General features: G+C 39.9%; 1 protein-coding gene across 9 annotated transcripts in view; it reads right to left on the reverse strand.

The window, feature by feature from the left end:
• Positions 1-18,769, reverse strand: part of TAF2 (TATA-box binding protein associated factor 2) — a 108,948-nt gene that overhangs the window by 86,237 nt on the left and 3,942 nt on the right. For 8 of the 9 annotated variants that reach the window (XM_077942427.1, XM_077942425.1, XM_077942426.1 and 5 more), the window contains 1 exon segment: positions 9,099-9,259. In XM_077942427.1, the coding sequence (XP_077798553.1) occupies positions 9,099-9,259 (161 nt within the window). 9 annotated transcript variants of the gene reach the window in all.

The following is an 18,769-nucleotide window of genomic DNA, read 5'->3' on the forward strand; positions in this document are numbered from 1 at the left end:
TCTCAGCATTCACAGAACTGAAGAGAGTTAGGGTCTTGCTCTGGATTAGGCTTGGCCTTAAGGGATGGTGTGGCTGTTTGATCTTCTATCCAGATCTTTAAAACCTTCTCCACATCAGCAATAAGGCTGTTCCATTTTCTTATCATTTGTGTATTCATTGGAGCAGTACTTTTAATTTCCTTTAAGAACTTTTCCTTTGCAGTCACAACTTAGCTAACTGGCGCCAAGAGGCCCAGCTTTTGGCCTTCCTCCCTAAGCTTCACCATTTCTATAGCTTTTGGTTCAAGGTGAGAGATATGAGGCTCTTCCTTTCACTTGCATGTTCAGAGGCCATTGTAGGGTTATTAATTGACCTAATTTCAATATTGTGTGTCTCAGCAAATAGGGAGGCCCGAGGAGGGGGACAGAGACAGGGAACAGCTGGTCCACAGAGTAGTCAGAACACACACAATGTTTGTCATTTAAGTTTGCCATCTGATACGGATGCCATGTGTGGCATCCCCAAAACAATTACAATTGTAATATCAAAGATCTCTGATCACAGATTACCTTAACAGATATAATAATGAAAAAGTTTGAAATATTGCAAGAATTACAAAAATGTGACATGGAGACATGAAATGAGCATGTGTTGTTGGAAAAACGGCACTGATAAACTTTCTTGATGCAAGGTTATCACAAACCTTCAATTTGTGAAAAAACGGTATCTGCGAGGCACAATAGAGCAAAGCACAATAAAAGGAGGTACACCTGTGGGTTTTTTTTAAAATTATCATACAAAAAAAAAACAAACCTTTTCTGGGGGTCTACAGTTGTATAAAATTCAACATATGTACAGATTAAGTTAACCACCAAAATCAGGATATAGAACAGTTCCGTCATCCCCAAAAAGTCCCTTATGCTATCCTTTTGTCAAATAAATGGAATCACATAGAATGCTACCTTTTGAGACTGGCTTGTGTCACTAGGTTTTTGAAATTCATCCAAGTTGTTACATATATTAATAATTTGATCCTTTTGCCATTGAGTGGTATTATATTGTAGAGACTGTAGCAGTTTGTTGATCCATTGACCAGCTGAAGGGCATTTAGGTTATTTTCCGCTTTGGAAGTATGAAATAAAACTGTTATGAACATTTGTGTACAGGTTTTTGTGTGAATATAAGCTTCATCTCTGTAGTACAAATACCTAACAGTGGGACTACTGAGTCATATGGTAAACACATTTAACTTTCTAAAAATCTACAAAACTCTCAGAAGAGTAGTACCATTCTGCATTGCTAGCAGCAAGATCTGAACGTGCCAGTTGCTCCAAATCCTTGTCAGCACTTAACGCACGCACCATCTAATTTAACGACTGTTTTATCTACAGAGTATAATTTATTTTCAATAAAATTTCAAAAACATAAAATTTGATGATTGTAAAACCTGTATTCCCCCCCAAGTTATCAGGGAAATGCAAAAATAAAATAACTATTATATAAAAAGAAAGCCAGATTTAAACATTACATATTAGAGTTATTAGTTTTTTTATGGGAAATTATTTTCATTTAATCTCCTCATTTCCTGAGAAAAGGTGAAGTGGTCCAAATAAAATGAGTTATTATAAATGGAATCAACTGGGAAGTCAGTCTCAAATAATCTGATGGTTTACATTTCAATATACAAATCAAATGTTTTCTTTCATAACTTCACAGAAGTCAAAAACTACAGTATAAAATTATAATGTGTTTTCAATCTTCAGAATAATAATGACTACAAAGTATTTAATATGTCCTTGCCCTATAACCCCTACCATCCCCATCTCTCAATCCTCCTTACAGGAATGCAACTTAAAGAGAAGAAACGCTATAGATATTGAAAAATTAGTAAATTAAGGGAATAGATATAATTTTCTCTAAGAATTTTAAATATCCATATTAAATTAATATAATCTGATAATCCTTTATCAAATAAAGAACATTTGCCTCTTAAAACTATAGGTGCAGATTTTATAAAACTTCAGTTTCAATTATTTGTAAACTTTCCCTCTATTTAAAAATTTTTTTATAGAAGTAAACTTTTATGGAAGTAAATCAGAAAGCTACATATACCCTAGCAAACAGCTCGATACATTTTCACAAACTGAAAAATGCAAGTAATAAGCCAAAACCACAACGAATAAGGATGACTCTAAAAATAAGCAAAACAAAATTTAATCTGGAACCGTGACATAAGGCTGCTGAGTGAAAAATCTACCTTACCAGGTTTTCCTATGAAAAAACCTAAGGGTTTCACTGCTTACAAGTTCAAATTTGATCCAACTACTAATGCAACTTTTTTTTTTTTTTTAATTTAGAGAGTTTATGTGAGCCAAAGTGACAACAGCTGCTCAGAAGACTTACCCAAGTAACCTTGGATATGACCTCCATTTAAATTCTGTTGCATCCAAGTTTTTAAAGACAAAAAAGAGGGACAGGAAGTGGGTTGACACAAAACAGTCTGTCAGGGATTCTCACGGGTTTAAAGAAATAACATTGATTAGTGATTGGTTACACATTTTTAAGCTATAGGGTCTGGGTTATAGTATCCTATGTGACACTGTTAGGTTAACTAACTACCTGGGCCATAACAAGAAGTTTCAAGGCATGAATAGATAGCTCAAGGCAGGAAGCAGAATGTGATTGCTGCCTCATTTTTTTTTTTTTAATTTCAATAGCTTTTTGTGTACAAGTGGTTTTTGTTTACATAGATGAATTATACAAAGGAAAGTCTGAGATTTTAGTGTACCTGTTGCCCAAGTAGTGTACATTGTACCCAATATGTCATTTTAAAAATCTCTCCCTCCTCCCTGCTTCTGAGTCTCCAATATCCAGATATATCACTCTGTATGTCTTCACATACCCATAGCTTAGTCTCGAATACTCTGATGGTTTAGATTTCAACATACAAATAAAAAATGAGAACATATGGTATTTGATTTTCCATTTCCGAGTTACTTCACTCAGAATAGTGGCCTCCAGTTCCAGCCATGTTGCTACAAAAGACATTTCATTACTTTTTTATGGCTGAGTAGTATCCCATGGGGTGTGTGTGTGTGTGTGTATGTATGTATATATGTGTGTATGTGTGTGTCTATATATGTGGTGTGTGTGTATGTATACACATATGTATACACACCACATTTCCTTTATCCACCCATCAGTTAATGTGGACTTAGACTGGTTCCATATCTTTGCAATTGTGAATCGTGCTGCAATAAACATAGACATGTAGATGTCTTTTTTGACATAGGGACTTATTTTCCTTTGAATAGATAGCCAGTAGTGAGAACGCTAGATCAAATGGTAGATCTACTTGAACTCTCCGTACTGTTTTCCACACAGGTTGTACTCATTTACACTCTCACCAGCAGTGTATAAGCATTCCCTTTTCATCATATCCATGCCAACATCTATGGGTTTTTTTCTTTGTTTTTACTTTTTCATAATGGCCATTCTGGCTGGGATAAGGGGTATGTCATTGTGGTTGTAATTTGCATTTCCCTGATCATTAGTGATGTTGAGAATTTTTTTAATATGTGTTGGCTATTTGTATATCTTCTTTTAACAAAAGTCTATTCATGTTGCTTTAATGTGTTTTATCTGATATAAAAGAACAGCTACTCCTGCTTGATTTTGGTTTCTATTTGCATGGTATATGTTTTTCCACCCCTTTACCGTGAGTCTGCAAGAATCCTTGTGGGTGTTAGGTGATTCTCTTGAGGACAGTGGATATTTGGTTTGTGATTTTTAATTCTAAAACAACTTTTAAAAGGCGAATGAGTTTCAAGCTACTAGAAATACTTTATCTAGATAAAGGACAAAATGGATCTACTGAAATGTATATACTGATCTAGCCCAAATAGGAAGAACCATATCTAGAGTTCAGGGATTACCGCATTTAAGAAAACACAGTATCAAATCTGAGATTATCCAGAGAAGGACAAAGAGGATGGAAATAAATTGAGAAAGAGTTTCTAACATGAGGAATGGTTGAGAATAATCTCAATAATTCTGTAGCCTGAAGAAAAGAAAACTTAGGGGAAAGGTATTTATTTAGTTAGGATTAAGTTTGTGACTATTAAGACAAAACAAACTGTAGCTCAATGTAATAAAGAACTTTCCAGCATTTAGAAATAATGAAAGGGGTGCTTTAAAATATAATGAGGACAAGGCATGGTGGCTCACACCTGTAACTGCGGCACTTTGGGAGACCAAGGCAGAAGGACCACTTGAGGCCAGGAGTTCAAAACCAGTTTAGGCAACATAGTGAGACCATGCATCCAGTAAATAATAAAAAAAAAATTAATTAACCAAACGTGGTGGCGGGCACATATTGTCCCAGCTACTTGAGAAGCTAAGGCAGAGGATGGCTTGAGTGCAGGAGTTCAAGGCTGTAGTAAGCTATGATCGCACCACTGCATTCCAGCCTGGGTGAGAGAGCAAGGCTCTGTCTTTAAAAATATAAAAATAAAAAAATTAAGAAAAATACATTATGAGCCCTGCCGAACTGGAAGTATTCAAGCAGAAAATGAAATATAGTAAGGCTTCATGTTGAATTTTAGACTAAATGAACTCTAATGTCCCTCCAACTCTAAGATAACTTAATTCTAATACTAATAAACCAACTGGCAGTGCATCATTGTAGCTGAGTTAAAATACTGATATTACTTAACCATAATCAATAAGGGAATTACCAATTTATATTACATGACATTAATGAAATAATGTTAAAGCTCCATGTAGAAGTCTGCATTAAAATATAGAATCTACAAAACATTAAAAAAACCAAACCCAGCAATTTAAAAAAAAAATTATAACTGGATAATTACTTCATTTATATACTAAAATAGGTAATTTCATTTCCGCTGCCACTCCTTGGTGGAAATTAAACTCATTTTTGACACTGAAAAGTTGGGACATTTCAAGTAAAATAAAAAGGGGCTTCTCGGCTGGACGTGGTGGCTCACGCCTGTAATCCCAGCACTTTGGGAGGCTGAGGCGGGCAGATCATGAGGTCAGGAGTTCGAGACCAGCCTGACCAATGGGCTGAAACCCTGTCTCTACCAAAAATACAAAAACAAAAACAAAAAACAAACAAAAAATTAGCTGGGTGTGCTGGCGCGCACCCGTAGTACCAGCTACTAGGGAAGCTGAGGCAGGAGAATCGCTTGAATCCAGGAGGCGGAAGTTGCAGTGAGCCGAGATTGTGCCACTGCATTCCAGCCTGGACAACAGAACAAGACTCTGTCTTAAAAAACAAACAAACAAACAAACAAAAGGTTGGGGGCTTCTCAAAGTGGAAAAGCCTGGCCAGATGCAGTGGCTCACGCCTGTAATCCCAGAACTTTGGGAAGCCAAGGCAAGCAGATCACAAGGTCACAAGTTCGAGATCAACCTGACCAACATGGTGAAACCCTGTCTCTACTAAAAATACAAAAATTAGCCAGGTGTGGTAGCACGTGCCTATAATCCCAGTTACTCAGGAGGGTGAGGCAGGAGAATCACTTGAACCTAGAGGCGAAGGTTGCAGTGAGCAGAGATAGCACCATCGCACTCCAGCTTGGACGATAGAGCGAGACTTGGTCTTAAATAAAAAAAGAAAAAGAAAAAGAAAAAGTGGCAAAGCCTATCTAGGAATAAAACAAAGAGGAAAAAGAGCTATCAGTCATGGTAGGTTAAAGTCTCCCTGACAAAGTCTACATTTAACTTTTTCTAAGAAAAGAGAAGTACAGCAAAAACAAAAACACTGAAGCGCTGTAGCTCCTGTGGAGACAATCTACAATCTATCTACAATCCATAAGATTCACACACAAAATATATGTAGGAAAATTTCAAGTGCTGAATTATTTTACTGAGAAACTGTAAAGCAAAAAGACAGCTGCTTATACATATTACATAACCAATATGTTTTTAAATTGTTAGTATACGTAATGTAACATGTCAGCTAACAGTTGGATAAAATAGATAGAAATGCCTTTCAGCCTCTTATTCAAATGTTTCTTTTCCTTACATTCCCCTACAGTTCAAAGGAGCTGAATCTCAACCATTGTAAACACACTCTTTCAATCAAAAATAGGGAGGGCATGGCACCTTAACTTTAAAATAATAAAATGTGATTAAATAGTATAGTACATTACTTCTCTCAGTGTTAAGACATACTTGTATGTAAAATCAACGGTAAAATCAAATTTACTACTGAATTTGAAGTTTCACTTTTAATTTCAAAACTGCTATATTTAATTTCTGTTTTAGCTTTATTGGTTCATTAAAGAAGGAAAGTTATTTCAGAAATAAGTAACAGAAGCATCTAGGAGCATGCTAAAGGCCTTAGCTATCTGCCTTTCCCAAAGTTCTCTTTAAAAGTAACGTCTTTCACAGGTCTTTTTCACATCTAACTGCCAATAAACATAATATTTCTTCTGAATAATTGGTGTGTTTTTGTCATGTCTTATGAATCTTAAAAACCCTCTTTGCTATGGCAATCAGAAATATAAGACACAAATCTGCAGTTTTCCTCTAGGAATTGTGCAGTAACTTAATAGTGAATATCCACCACCATCCTATACTTGCTTACCCTTCATGCTAATTTCATTAGCTACTTTCTAAAACTTATGTCTAATAAAACTCTAAAATCAATTTCTTTTTGAATAATTCAGAGGATAAACAGAAGCAAAAATACGAAAATCACCTCTCTTAAAGAGTAATAAAGATTCCAAAGCTAAGCAAAAAAGCAAGGATAGTCACGCATACTAGTCAATTCTTAGTCAAGCATTTACTAAGTGGCCATGGCCAACAGAGCTATGGTTCTAGTTGAATGAAAAATTTTAAATACATTCCATCTTTCCCAATTTCCTAGCCTAACCTTTGAAAAGATTCTCTTTTAGAACTTCCTCTTCATTCTTTAAATTATAAATATATACAGGTCTGTGGCATGTTAGGAACCAGGCCACACAGCAGGAGGTGAGTAGCGGGTGAGCAAGCATTACCTTCTGAGCTCTGCCTCCTGTCGGATCACCAGCAGCACCAGATTCTCATAGGAGCCCAAACTCTATTGTGAACTGCACATGCAAGAGATATAGGTCACACGCTACTTATGAGAATCTAATGCCTGATGATCTCAGGTGGAAGTTTCATCCAAAACGCCCTCTGCCCCCTGGTCCGTGGAAAAACTGTCTTCCACGAAACCACTGACTTAGAACACTAAAAGTAATGAGGCATCTTCCATTATCGCTAGAGAAAAAATTTAGGGAATATCACTAGAGAAAAATTTTAGGGAAAATCTTTAGGGAATATCATCAAAATAAAAAGAGCAAAGTAAAGCTTGCTTCCTTAACAGACCAAGAGTCCTGTCATTACACTTAACAGATTATCTTGAGACCTGGGCAGCAACAACAAATTATTAGTAAAAAAGATGTAAAGACACTGTGTTTTGTGACCGACAAACAGGTACCTTGCCCTACTATCAAATGCAGAGTTCTAGGCTGGATAGGGTGGATATTTTGACCTTCCGGCAAGGTAATTGGTCCTCTATCTGCTCTTCATCAGGTGATCTTTCCATTTATTAGTGGTGTATACTAACCTCCTCAAAGGCAGAAGTTTTTGTTTTTGTTTTCTGGGGGAAAAGGGATGCAGATAATTTTGTAATAAGTCTTTTTATGTCAGATCTACAAATGTGGCTTTAAAAGCAATGTAATTTCAACAACTCACCTTTGTGAAATGGAAAGTTACAGGAGTAAATCAGGGATTCCCTGAATTTTTCCAATCCCATTTGTGTATCTCCTCTCTAAATGTGAAAGATTTTAAACCAATGATTATTGGGACCATAAATACTCTAAAAACAAGCCGCCCTTGTAAACCTTTGCAATTCCTTATGGCAGTGGTTCTCAAGTTTTGGTCTGTATCAGAATTACCTGGCAAGCTTGTTAAAACACAAACTGTAGGAGCCTATCCACAATTTCTGATTCAGGTCTAGGGTATTGTTTGAGAACTGGTCAGTCGAACAAGTTCCCAGTTGATGCTTGTCTGGGAATCACACTTTAAGAACTGCTGCCTTAAGGCATTATACATCTAGACTAGTTAAAACATCATCTCGACTAAAAAGTTTATGATAAAGTTTTGGCATCCTACCCCTAAACACAAGGAATCACAGAAATAACATAACCCAATGTTATCAAAGCTTTGAAAAAGTAAGTGTCCTCACATGTATTGATAGTATTTAAATTTATGCTAATTTAAATTAGCATAAATTTAAATACTAGGGCACAATCAGGTAAAATACTGAAAAGAGCCATTAGAAATGACAAGTAAAATAATCAAAGGGAAAAAATTTGTATGTGCCAAAACATTCACTCACCACTTATGACTGCAAAATGCCAAACAACTGGAGAATAATTATACAAACTATAGTACACTGAGCAAATGGAGTATTATTTAACCATAAAGATGACAAAAAATGAAGCACACAAACACACAGAAAATGGAAACAAACTATGAAATACAAAAAGTAGAACATAAAACTGATAACAGCAATACATATTTAATGATAAAAACTAGAAGTAGCCTCAACAGATGTAGTATTTATTTAAGGTGAAGAAATAAGCTACTTTAGACCTAATATAAGATAGTTTAAGGCAGTCAATTTCATTAGCTACTTTCTAAAACTTTTCAATAGAATATTTCACAGAATATTTTGAAGTAGCCTCTGGTCTACAGATTACAGTGACCATCTAACCCACTGAAAATTACTTTCAATATTTATGAAGTAAATAGTTAAGAAAAACAGTAAAAGTAAAAAAAAAAAAAAAAAAAAAAACTAAGAAAATCTACTTACAGTTCCCAGATAATACTTCCTTAGAGTTTTAACATGCAGAAGGGAAACTTAGTAACTACGTTGGGCACAGCTAGCAAAATCACTTGAACCAAATGTACAGAGTGGTAAAACAGATCAAAAAGATTGGGATTCAAAGCCTAATAACAATGTTAAAAAAAAAAAATACTTCGAGAAAAACTAATCCAATCATTAAAAACATTTTTTCAAAACTGTTAAAAATAATGACTTTTAAAGTGCATAACTTACTGTTTTGATTCACTGTGACAAACTTCCAAGGTTGGGTCATTATAAATAAAGGCAGCCTCTAAATCATTGATCCTTACTCGGTATATTCTACACTGTTTACTGTTCAACTTGATTCTATTCAAGTTTGCAACTGTGGGAAATACAGTCAGTTCCACAAATCCCTGCAAAGATAGAGAATAACAACTTCATTACAAAGACTGGTATGTTTCAGAATATATTTCTTTTATTTTTACCACTTACACACATATTACACTCCAGACACAAAATCCCAAATAGCTACATACATATGTATGCTCTCCAAGTATCTTACTTTCAAACATGATTGTCCTAGTGACTGAATGGGTGTGAATTATGTATACTTTATCATCCTGGTGGTTCATATTCACGATTAGTGAAAATTAGGCAGTCAGAAAAAAGTAAAAGGGCTCGCTACTCTCAAAAACCAGAATTTTTAAACAGACTAGGATCTAAAAAGGGAAGAAAAAAAAAATGACAGAGCAGAAAGAGAATCAAAACCAGAAGGTTGATGAGTGAAAGAACATGTCAGAAAAAAGGGGTAAAAAATGATACCACTGAAAGCAACAAGTATGAGTTTCTGCTCATGAGTAAATTAGGACACGTAAAATGGCAAGAGCTACAAAAGATACCAAGGCAAGTAGGAAAATCTGCTGCTATATTCAGGAGCGGCAGATACGTCACAGTGTTCGATCACTTCCTATCAAGTCGTCCAGAGGCCGTATGTAGTTCGACCATGTTAGCTGTCAGAGGCCGTATGTAGTTCTACCGTGTTAGCTGTATGTTAGCAATGTCTCTTGTCCAACACATGAAAAACAGTTAAATACAGACTGTTCACCACCCTCTTGTATTGAATCAATGCGAAAGACAAACAGATTAAACACGGAATATATGTTCATTGATTTTAATATCTTGGGTTGAAAACTGATATACTCAAACATAAAACAAGGGAGGGCATGAAATTGCAGTATTTCAGGGGCTCCAAAGTGAACAGAAAAATTTCAGAGGCTATAACAGAAATATTTAAGAGAAAATTCAGATAGCAACCATAGAAGACTAGATTATAATGGCTGCTACCATGTACCAGACATTACACTAGATACTTTCCTATGTTCCCTCTAATCCTAATACCAACTCTAAGAGACTACTTTATTCTTTTTACAAAGAAGCTACAAATATTACTGTAAAGTGTTTTAAAAAGTTAACTTTTTAGATAAGATAACAAAGGCAAAAAAAATTAGGTCAGTAATAAGTAGGGAATAGAGATTCAAACACAACTAAATAATTCCAAACAAATCCCACTATGCCATAATGCCTCTGGGTACAAGGGTTTTAAATAATATGCAAAGTTGTTTTTAGGTAACATTTAGCCCCAATTGCTCAAGAAAGCCTAGAGATTCTGTAGCCCCTTTGTTCTCAATTCCCAAGTAAGAGGAGAGCCACACACTCTTAAATCAGAACAATCTGCACATATCTGTGAGTTAGAAACACAGAGAACAAAAGAGCAAAGTCCAAAATACAGTTGATGAAGATTTTGTGTTTAAAGGTGTAAACTATGAACAGCTGTAGGAAGGATGACCAGAATTCCTTTTAATTAGAATCTGTCATCCAATGACCATTCTAAATTTAAAAGAGTTTGGATCAGCTGAAAGATAAGAATTAGAACCAAGACAACTACAAAACAAAAGATTAAAGAAAGTACTGTCAATTGCTACTTGGGTGAGACATAAGAACAGCATCTGGCTTTCTAAACTCTGGTAACAATAATAGAATGATGAAATGTAATTCAGGAAGATAGGAAAAGCCCAGTCTCCTTGCACCATCAGGCCTCTGCCACCGCCTAGGGCTCTAACCTACACCTGCCCGAAACATTCAGACCCATTAACCTCTACAAGTCTTCAATCTCTGCTGCCCTTAGCCACTGGCATAACTGCAAGCCCCTCAGGTCGTCTAGCCTCTCACTCCTTGCTTCTTGCTCTCTCCCCACCACTTTACAGATAACCATCCTCCTGGAGCCCACATTCCATTTTAAACATTCCCTTTGTGCCTTTCAACCTTTTCTAAAACTCCCTTTCTGCCCTCTTGCCTTAAATGAAATGGCTCCTGAATCCTCCTAGACAAGAAGTTACTTACTCTCCCACTCACTATAAATGAGGGTAGTGGAAAATAGGCATTCTCCTAGTTTCCACAACTACTTCCAGGCCATTTATAGGATTTTATTTAACGTACACTATAAGGTTAAGGACAGTGTGGTGTCACCGTTAAAAGCAGGTGTTTTGGAGGTAGACTCCCTGTATAGAAATCCTAGCTCTACCACTTAGTAACTGTATGATCTTGGGCTAGTGACTCCAGCTCACTGTGCCTCAGTTTCTTCATAAAAAATAATGACATTACTGGCCTATTAGTGTTATTATGACAACCGAACAGCCAGGCATGGGCTCACTCCTGTAATCCTAGCACTTTGGGAGGCTGAGGCAGGAGGATTGCTTGAGTCCAGGAGTTCAGAACCAGCCTGGTCAATATAGCAAGACCCTATCTCTACAAACTACTAAAAAATTAGCCAGGCATGGTGGCTGCAGTTCCAGCTACTGGGGAGGCTGAGGTAGAAGGACTGCTTGAGCCTGGGAGGTTGAGGCTGCAGCGAGTCGTGATTGCGACACGGGTGACAGAGCAAGATCACATCTCAAAAACAAAACAAAACAAAAACAAAGACAACTGAAAAACTTACTACATGGAAAACACTTAAAATTATAGCTGGCATCTAGTATATGCTTAATAAATGCTTTTGTTATTCTTTTCTGTTTATCCTTTGTGTTCATGCTCTACAGGTACACTATCCTCTATGCTTCTTCATTAATGTCTATGAAATTCCCCAACATTTGCTGAAGGCTCATACTCTTTTTTTTTCTTTTCAGAGACAAGGTCTTGTTCTGTCACCCAGGCTGGAGTGCGGTGTAGCAATCATGGCACACTACAGCCTCAACCTCCCAGGCTCAAGTGATCCTCTCACCTCAGCCTCCAGAATAGCTGGGGACTACAGGCATGCACTACTACTTCTGGTTAATTAAAAATTTTTTTCTCTAGAGATGGGTCTTATCATGTTGCCCAAGCCGGTCTGGAACTTCTGGCCTCAAGGACCCTCCTATCTCAGCCTCCCAGAGCACTGGGATTACAGGTATAAATACTGCACCTGGTCACATACTCTTCTTTTGTAACACACGTCTCCCATCACTCTAAGTGACTTGAATATAGATGTGTCTGATCCAACCAATAAAACTGCCTCAAAGTTCTCTGACCTCAATTCCTACAATCTTCACTTCCATCCAGGAAGAATCAAGATCACACTCTGAAAAGCACTTCATCACTGCTTAGAACTGCTCTGATGCTGACATGAACTCAAATGTCCACAATGCCTCTCCTCACCCTTCTCATTACTTCTCTACCAGTCCTCCTGTTCAACTGCCTGAAATCCTCCTGTCCTTGACTTCTTCCAGTTTCTCACCACAATCTTCTTGGCACTCCCTTCACCCTAAATCCTTAAATTCAACGACTCCTCTGCCAACTACCAATTATCTTGCCCCTCTGTTTCATGTATCCATCTTTCCCTTCTGTTTAAGAATGATATATCCGGCCAGGCGCAGTGGCTCAAGCCTGTAATCCCAGCACTTTGGGAAGCCGAGACGGGCGGATCACGAGGTCAGGAGATTGAGACCATCCTGGCTAACACCGTGAAACCCCGTCTCTACTAAAAAATACAAAAAACTAGCCGGGCGAGGTGGCAGGCGCCTGTAGTCCCAGCTACTTGGGAGGCTGAGGCAGGAGAATGGCGTAAACCCGGGAGGCGGAGCTTGCAGTGAGCTGAGATCCGGCCACTGTACTCCAGCCTGGGCGACAGAGCGAGACTCCGTCTCAAAAAAAAAAAAAAAAAATGATACATCCAAAGGTCCTTCAGCAGCCACTCCCCACAGTATCCTCAGAAATATCAGTTTGTCTCTCTCCTATAATTACAATCTTTCCTTTCTGTAGAATGTTTTTCCTATGCCTATAAATATGTTCAAGACTCAAGGTTTTAAAAGTCTTTAGATCTATGCTACCCTCAAATGAATGTTTTGCCATCTTTCTCTCATACCTTCAAAAGAGAAATTCTTGAAAAAGTAGAATGTGTTCACCGTTCCAACTCTCTCTTCCATTCAGTACAATATGACTTACGCAGTCATCATTCCACTGAAGTTACCTGATATGGTCTGGCTGTGTCCCCACCCAAATCTCATCTTGAATTCTCATGTGTTGTGGGTGAGACATGGTGAGGGGTAACTGAATCATGAGGGTCAGTCTTTCCGTGCTGTTCTCGTAAAGTGAATAAATCTCATGAAATCTGACAGTTTGAAAAACGGGAATTTTTCTGCACAAGCTCTTTTTGCCTGCCGCCATCCATGTAAGAGATGACTTGCTCCTCCTTGCCTTCTGCCATGATTGTGAGGCTTCCCCAGCCACGTGGAACTGTAAGATCTCCATTAAACCTATTTCCTTTGTAAACTGCCCAGTCTCAGGTACGTCTTTACCAGCAGCATGAAAATGAACCAATACAGTAAACTGCTACCAGTAGAGTGGGGTGCTGCTAAAAAGTTACCTGAAAATGTGGAAGCAACTTTGGAACTGGGTAACAGGCAGAGGCTGGAACAGTTTGGAGGGCTCAGAAGAAGACAAGAAAATACGGGAAAGTTTGGAACTTCCTAGAGACTTGTTGAATGGCTTTGACCAAAATGCTGATAGTGATATGGACAATAAGGTCCAGGCTGAGGTGGTCTCAGATGGAGATGAGGAACTTGTTGGGAACTAAAGCAAAGGTGACTCTTGTTATTTTTAGCATAGAGACTGGCAGTATTTTGCCCTGCCCTAGAGATCTGTGGAACTTTGAACTTGCGAAAGATGATTTAGGGTATCTGGTAGAAGAAATGTCTAAGCAGCAAAGCATTCAAGAGGTGACTTGGGTACTGTTAAAGGCATTCCATTTTATAATGAAAGTACAGCATAAAAGTGTGGAAAATTTCCAGCCTGACAATGATAGAAAAGAAAATCCCGACTGGGGATGGTGTCTCACACCTGTAATCCCAGGACATTTGGAGGCCAAGGCAGGTGGATCACGAGGTCAGGAGCTCAAGACCAGCCTGGCCAAGATGATGAAACCCCATCTCTACTAAAAACACAAAAAATTAGCTTGGCATGGTGGTGGGCGCCTGTAATCCCAGCTACTCAGGAGGCTGAGATAGAGAATTGCTTGAACCCGGGAGGCGGAGGTTGCAGCGAGCTGAGATCGAGCCACTACACTCCAGCCTGGGGAACAAAGCGAGACTCCGTCTCAAAAAAAAAAAAAAAAGAAAATCCCATTTTCTGAGGAGAAATCCAAGCCGGCTATAGAAATTTGCATAAGTAATTGGGAGCTAAATGTTAATCCCCAAGAAAATGAGGAAAACGATGTCTCCAGGGCACATCAGAGGTCTTCACACAGCCCCTCCCATCATAGACCGGGAGGCCTAGGAGGAAAAAGTGGTTTTGTGGGCCAGGCCCGGGGTCCCCACGCTGTGTGCAGCCTAGGGACTTGGTGCCCTGCATCCTAGCCACTCCAGTCAGGGCTGAAAGGGGCCAACTTAGAGCTTGAGCCGTAGGTTCAGAGGGTACAAGCCTCAAGTCTTGGCAGCTTCCATGTAGTGGTGAGCCTGTGAGTACACAAAAGTCAAGAATTGAGGTTTGGGAACCTCCATCTAGATTTCAGAAGATGTATGGAAACGCCTGGATGCCCAGGCAGAAATTTGCTGCAGGGGAAGGATCCTCACGGAGAACCTCTCCTAGGCCAGTGCAGAAGAGATATGTGGTGTCAGAGCCCCCACAGGGTCCCTACTGAGGCACCGCCTAGTGGAGCTGTGAGAAGACGGCCACCATCCTCCAGACCCCAGAATGGTCCGCTGACAACATGCACCGTGCACCTGGAAAACCTGCAGACACTCAATGACATCCAGTCACGGGAGCGGGAGGCTGCAACCTGCAAAGTCACAGGGGCAGAGCTGCCCAAAACTATGGGAACCTACCTCTTACATCAGCATGACCTGGATGTGACATAGAGTCAATGGAGATCATTTTGGAGCTTTAAGATTTGACTGCCCTGCTCGATCTCAGACTTGCATGGGGCCTGTAGCCCCCTTGTTTTGGCTAATTTCTGCCATTTGGAATGGCTGTAGTCACCCATTGCCTGTACTCTCATTGTATCTAGGAAGTAACTAACTTGCTTTTGATTTTACAGGGTCATAGGCAGAAGGGACTTGCCTTGTCTCGGATAAGACTTTGGACTGTGGACTTTTGAGTTAATGCTAAAATGAGTTAAGATTTTGGGGGACTTTGGGAAGGAATGATTGGTTTTGAAATGTGAGGACGTAAGAACTGGGAGGGGCCGGGGGCACAATGATACAATTTGGCTGTGTCCCCACCCAAATCTCATCTTGAATTTCCATGTGTTGTGGGAGGGACCCAGTGGGAGGTAACTGAATCATGGGGGCAAGTCTTTCCTGCGCTGTTCTCATGATCATAAGTCTCACGAGATCTGACGGTTTATTTGTTTGTTGTTGAGATAAAGTCTCGCTCTGTCACCCAGGCTGGAGTGCAATGGCACGATCTTGGCTCACTGCAACCTCCATCTCCCAGGTTCAAGAGATTCTCCGGTCTCAGCCTCCCAAGCAGCTGGGATTACAGGCACCCACCATCAGGCCCGGCTAATTTTTGTATTTTTGTAGAGATGGGGTTTCACCACGTTGGCCAAGCTGGTCTTGAACTCCTGACCTCAGGGGATCCGCCCATCTCGGCCTCCCAAAGCACTGCGATTACAGGCGTGAGCCACTGCGCCTGGCAATCTGATGGTTTTAAAAACAGGAGTTTTTCCAAATACCACATGTTCTCACTCATAAGTGGGAATTGAATAACGAGAACACATGGACACAGGGAGGGGAACATCAAACACCAGGGCCTGTTGGGGGGTGGGTGACTAGGGGAGGGATAACATTAGAAAAAATACCTAATGTAGGTGACAAGTTTATGGGTGCAGCTAATTACCAGGGCACGTGTATACCTATGTAGCAAAACTGCACGATCTGCACATGTAACCCAGAACTTAAAGTATAATTTAAAAACAAACAAAAAGCAACAACAACAACAACAAAAACCGGGAGTTTTTCTGCACAAGCTCTCTTTTTGCCTGCTGCCATCCATGTAAGAGGTGGCTTGCTACTCCTTGCGTTCTGCCATGATTGTGAGGCGTCCCCAGCCACATGGAACTATGAGTTCTCCACTAAACTGCTTTCCTTTGTAAATTGCCCAGTTTCAGGTATGTCTTTATTAGCAGCATGAACATGGACTAATACATTACCCTTGCTGTGGTCACTAATGACCAAGAATTACTTTCAGTTTTCAAGTTTATATTTACTGTTTACATTTAAAATTAATAACCATTTCTTTTTTTTTTTTTTTTTTGAGATGGAGCTTCACTCCTGTTGCCCAGGCTGGAGTGCAGTGGTGCAATTTCGGCTCACTGGAACCTCTACCTCCTGGGTTCAAGCGACTCTCCTGCCTCAGCCTCCCGAGTAGCTGGGATTACAGGCGTCTGCCACCACACACAGCTAATTTTTTTGTATTCTTAGTAGAGGTGGGGTTTCACCATGTTGGCCAGTCTGGTTTCAAACTCCTCACCTCATGATCCACTGGCCTCGGCCTCCCAAAGTGCTGGGATTACAGGTATGAGCCACCATGCCCAGCCTCCTCCTTCTTAAAATATGTTTTTCAGCCAGGTGCAGTGGCTCACACCTGTAATCCCAGCACTTTGGAAAGCTGAAGTAGGGTGGATCGCTTGAGCCCAGGAGTTTGAGACCAGCCTAAGCAAAATGGCAAAACTCCATCTCTACAAAAAATACAAAAATTAGCCAGGCTGGTGGTATGTGCCTGTGGTCCCAGCTAGTCAGGAGGCTGAGGTAGGATAAGCACCTGAGGCCAGGGAGGTTGAGGCTGCAGTGAGCTGTGACTGCACCACTGTACTCCAGCCTAGGCGACAGTGAGATCCTGTCTCAAAAAAAAGGTTTTCGCTGGTTTCTACAGGCCAAGTGTCAGTTTTCTCAAATATCATATTCTTCAGATATTTCTCCCTGATGCTCACTTCCTGCTAGATACTCTAAGTGAGCTTTTCCACACCCTTTATGAACAATTGTATATCAAAGGCTCCCAAATCTCTCTCACCATCCTTTATCTGCACAGACATGTAGCCAACTACCCACTATTCATCTCAATAATCCCACAGTGCATGAAATGTAACATTTTCTAATCTGACCTATGAATCTTTCCTCTCAAACCTGCTGCCCTTCCCTTCCATACACAGAGTAACCATTTGTTTAAACTTATGCATTTTATCTTGTACTCTATCACACAGAAGTAGATGGCATGATCAATTGCTGAAGGCTCAGTTACAGCAACAACTGAGAAACCTCCCATGGGATGCTGCCTTAAATTAGTGGACAATATATAGGATTATCTCTCCTAGCCAAAACAGAACTGAGAACCAAAGGTTGAAAGTTGGAGTGACTACTCTCACTATTACACCAAAAAGGTCATGGAAGGAATTTTCTTGGTTTTTTTTGGGACAGAGTTTTGTCTTGTTGCCCAGGCTGGAGTGCAATGGCACAATCTTGGCTCACTGCAACCTCTGCCTCCCGTGTTCAAGTGATTCTCCTGCCTCAGCCTCCCAAGTAGCTGGGATTACAGGTGCCTGCCACCATGCTCAGCTAATTTTATTTTTAGTGGAGATAGGGTTTCATTATGTTGGCCAGGCTGGTCTCAAACTCCTGACCTCGTGATGTGCCCGCGTCGGCCTCCCAAAGTGCTAGGATTACAAGCATGAGCCACTGCGTCTGGCCAATTTTTGTAGTTTTAGTAGAGATGGGGTTTCACCATGTTGGTCAGACTGGTCTCGAACTCCTGACCTCAGGTGATCCACCCACCTCAGTCTCCCAAAGTGCTGGGATTACAGGTGTGAGCCACCGTGCCCAGCCATGGAAGGAATTTTTGCCTCCTGTCTCTGACCCTGGGTTCAGTGTGTTGAGAGGTCCTAGTGCCCAAGTGAAGAATGCATCCAGGAGGGCATATACTCATGATTCCATTCCATTGGAAGTTGAGGTTACCTCTTGACCACCTTGAGCTCCTCATCCCAAAGAACCAAAAAGCAGCAAAAGGGGTCCTCTTCTGGCTGGAATGAATCATTTCAACTACCAAAGAGAAAATTAAAGCTTTGCTATACAATACGGACAAGAATCACATCTGAAATCTAGGGGATTTCCTGAGATGCCTCTCAGATCCCCCCTAACAGTCCTAGGCAACAGAAACTGCAACAACCCAATGAAGACATGAACAGCACTGAACGTCCTAAAGAAACAAGGGTCTAGGTCATCCCAATAGAAATGTCAGGAGAAGGAAAAGGAAACACCAAAGGAGTGGAGAAATAAAGCAGTGTATATCAGCTTCGGCCATGCTACCAGCTAAGGGAAGCAGGGACTGTTACAATTTAGTTTTATACTATTTCTTTCAACCACTTTTCTTTCCACTATCTTGCATAAAAGACGCTAGAG

The sequence above is a fragment of the Macaca mulatta genome, chromosome 8 (assembly GCF_049350105.2).
Source record: "Macaca mulatta isolate MMU2019108-1 chromosome 8, T2T-MMU8v2.0, whole genome shotgun sequence".
NCBI classification, from domain to species: domain Eukaryota; kingdom Metazoa; phylum Chordata; class Mammalia; order Primates; family Cercopithecidae; genus Macaca; species Macaca mulatta.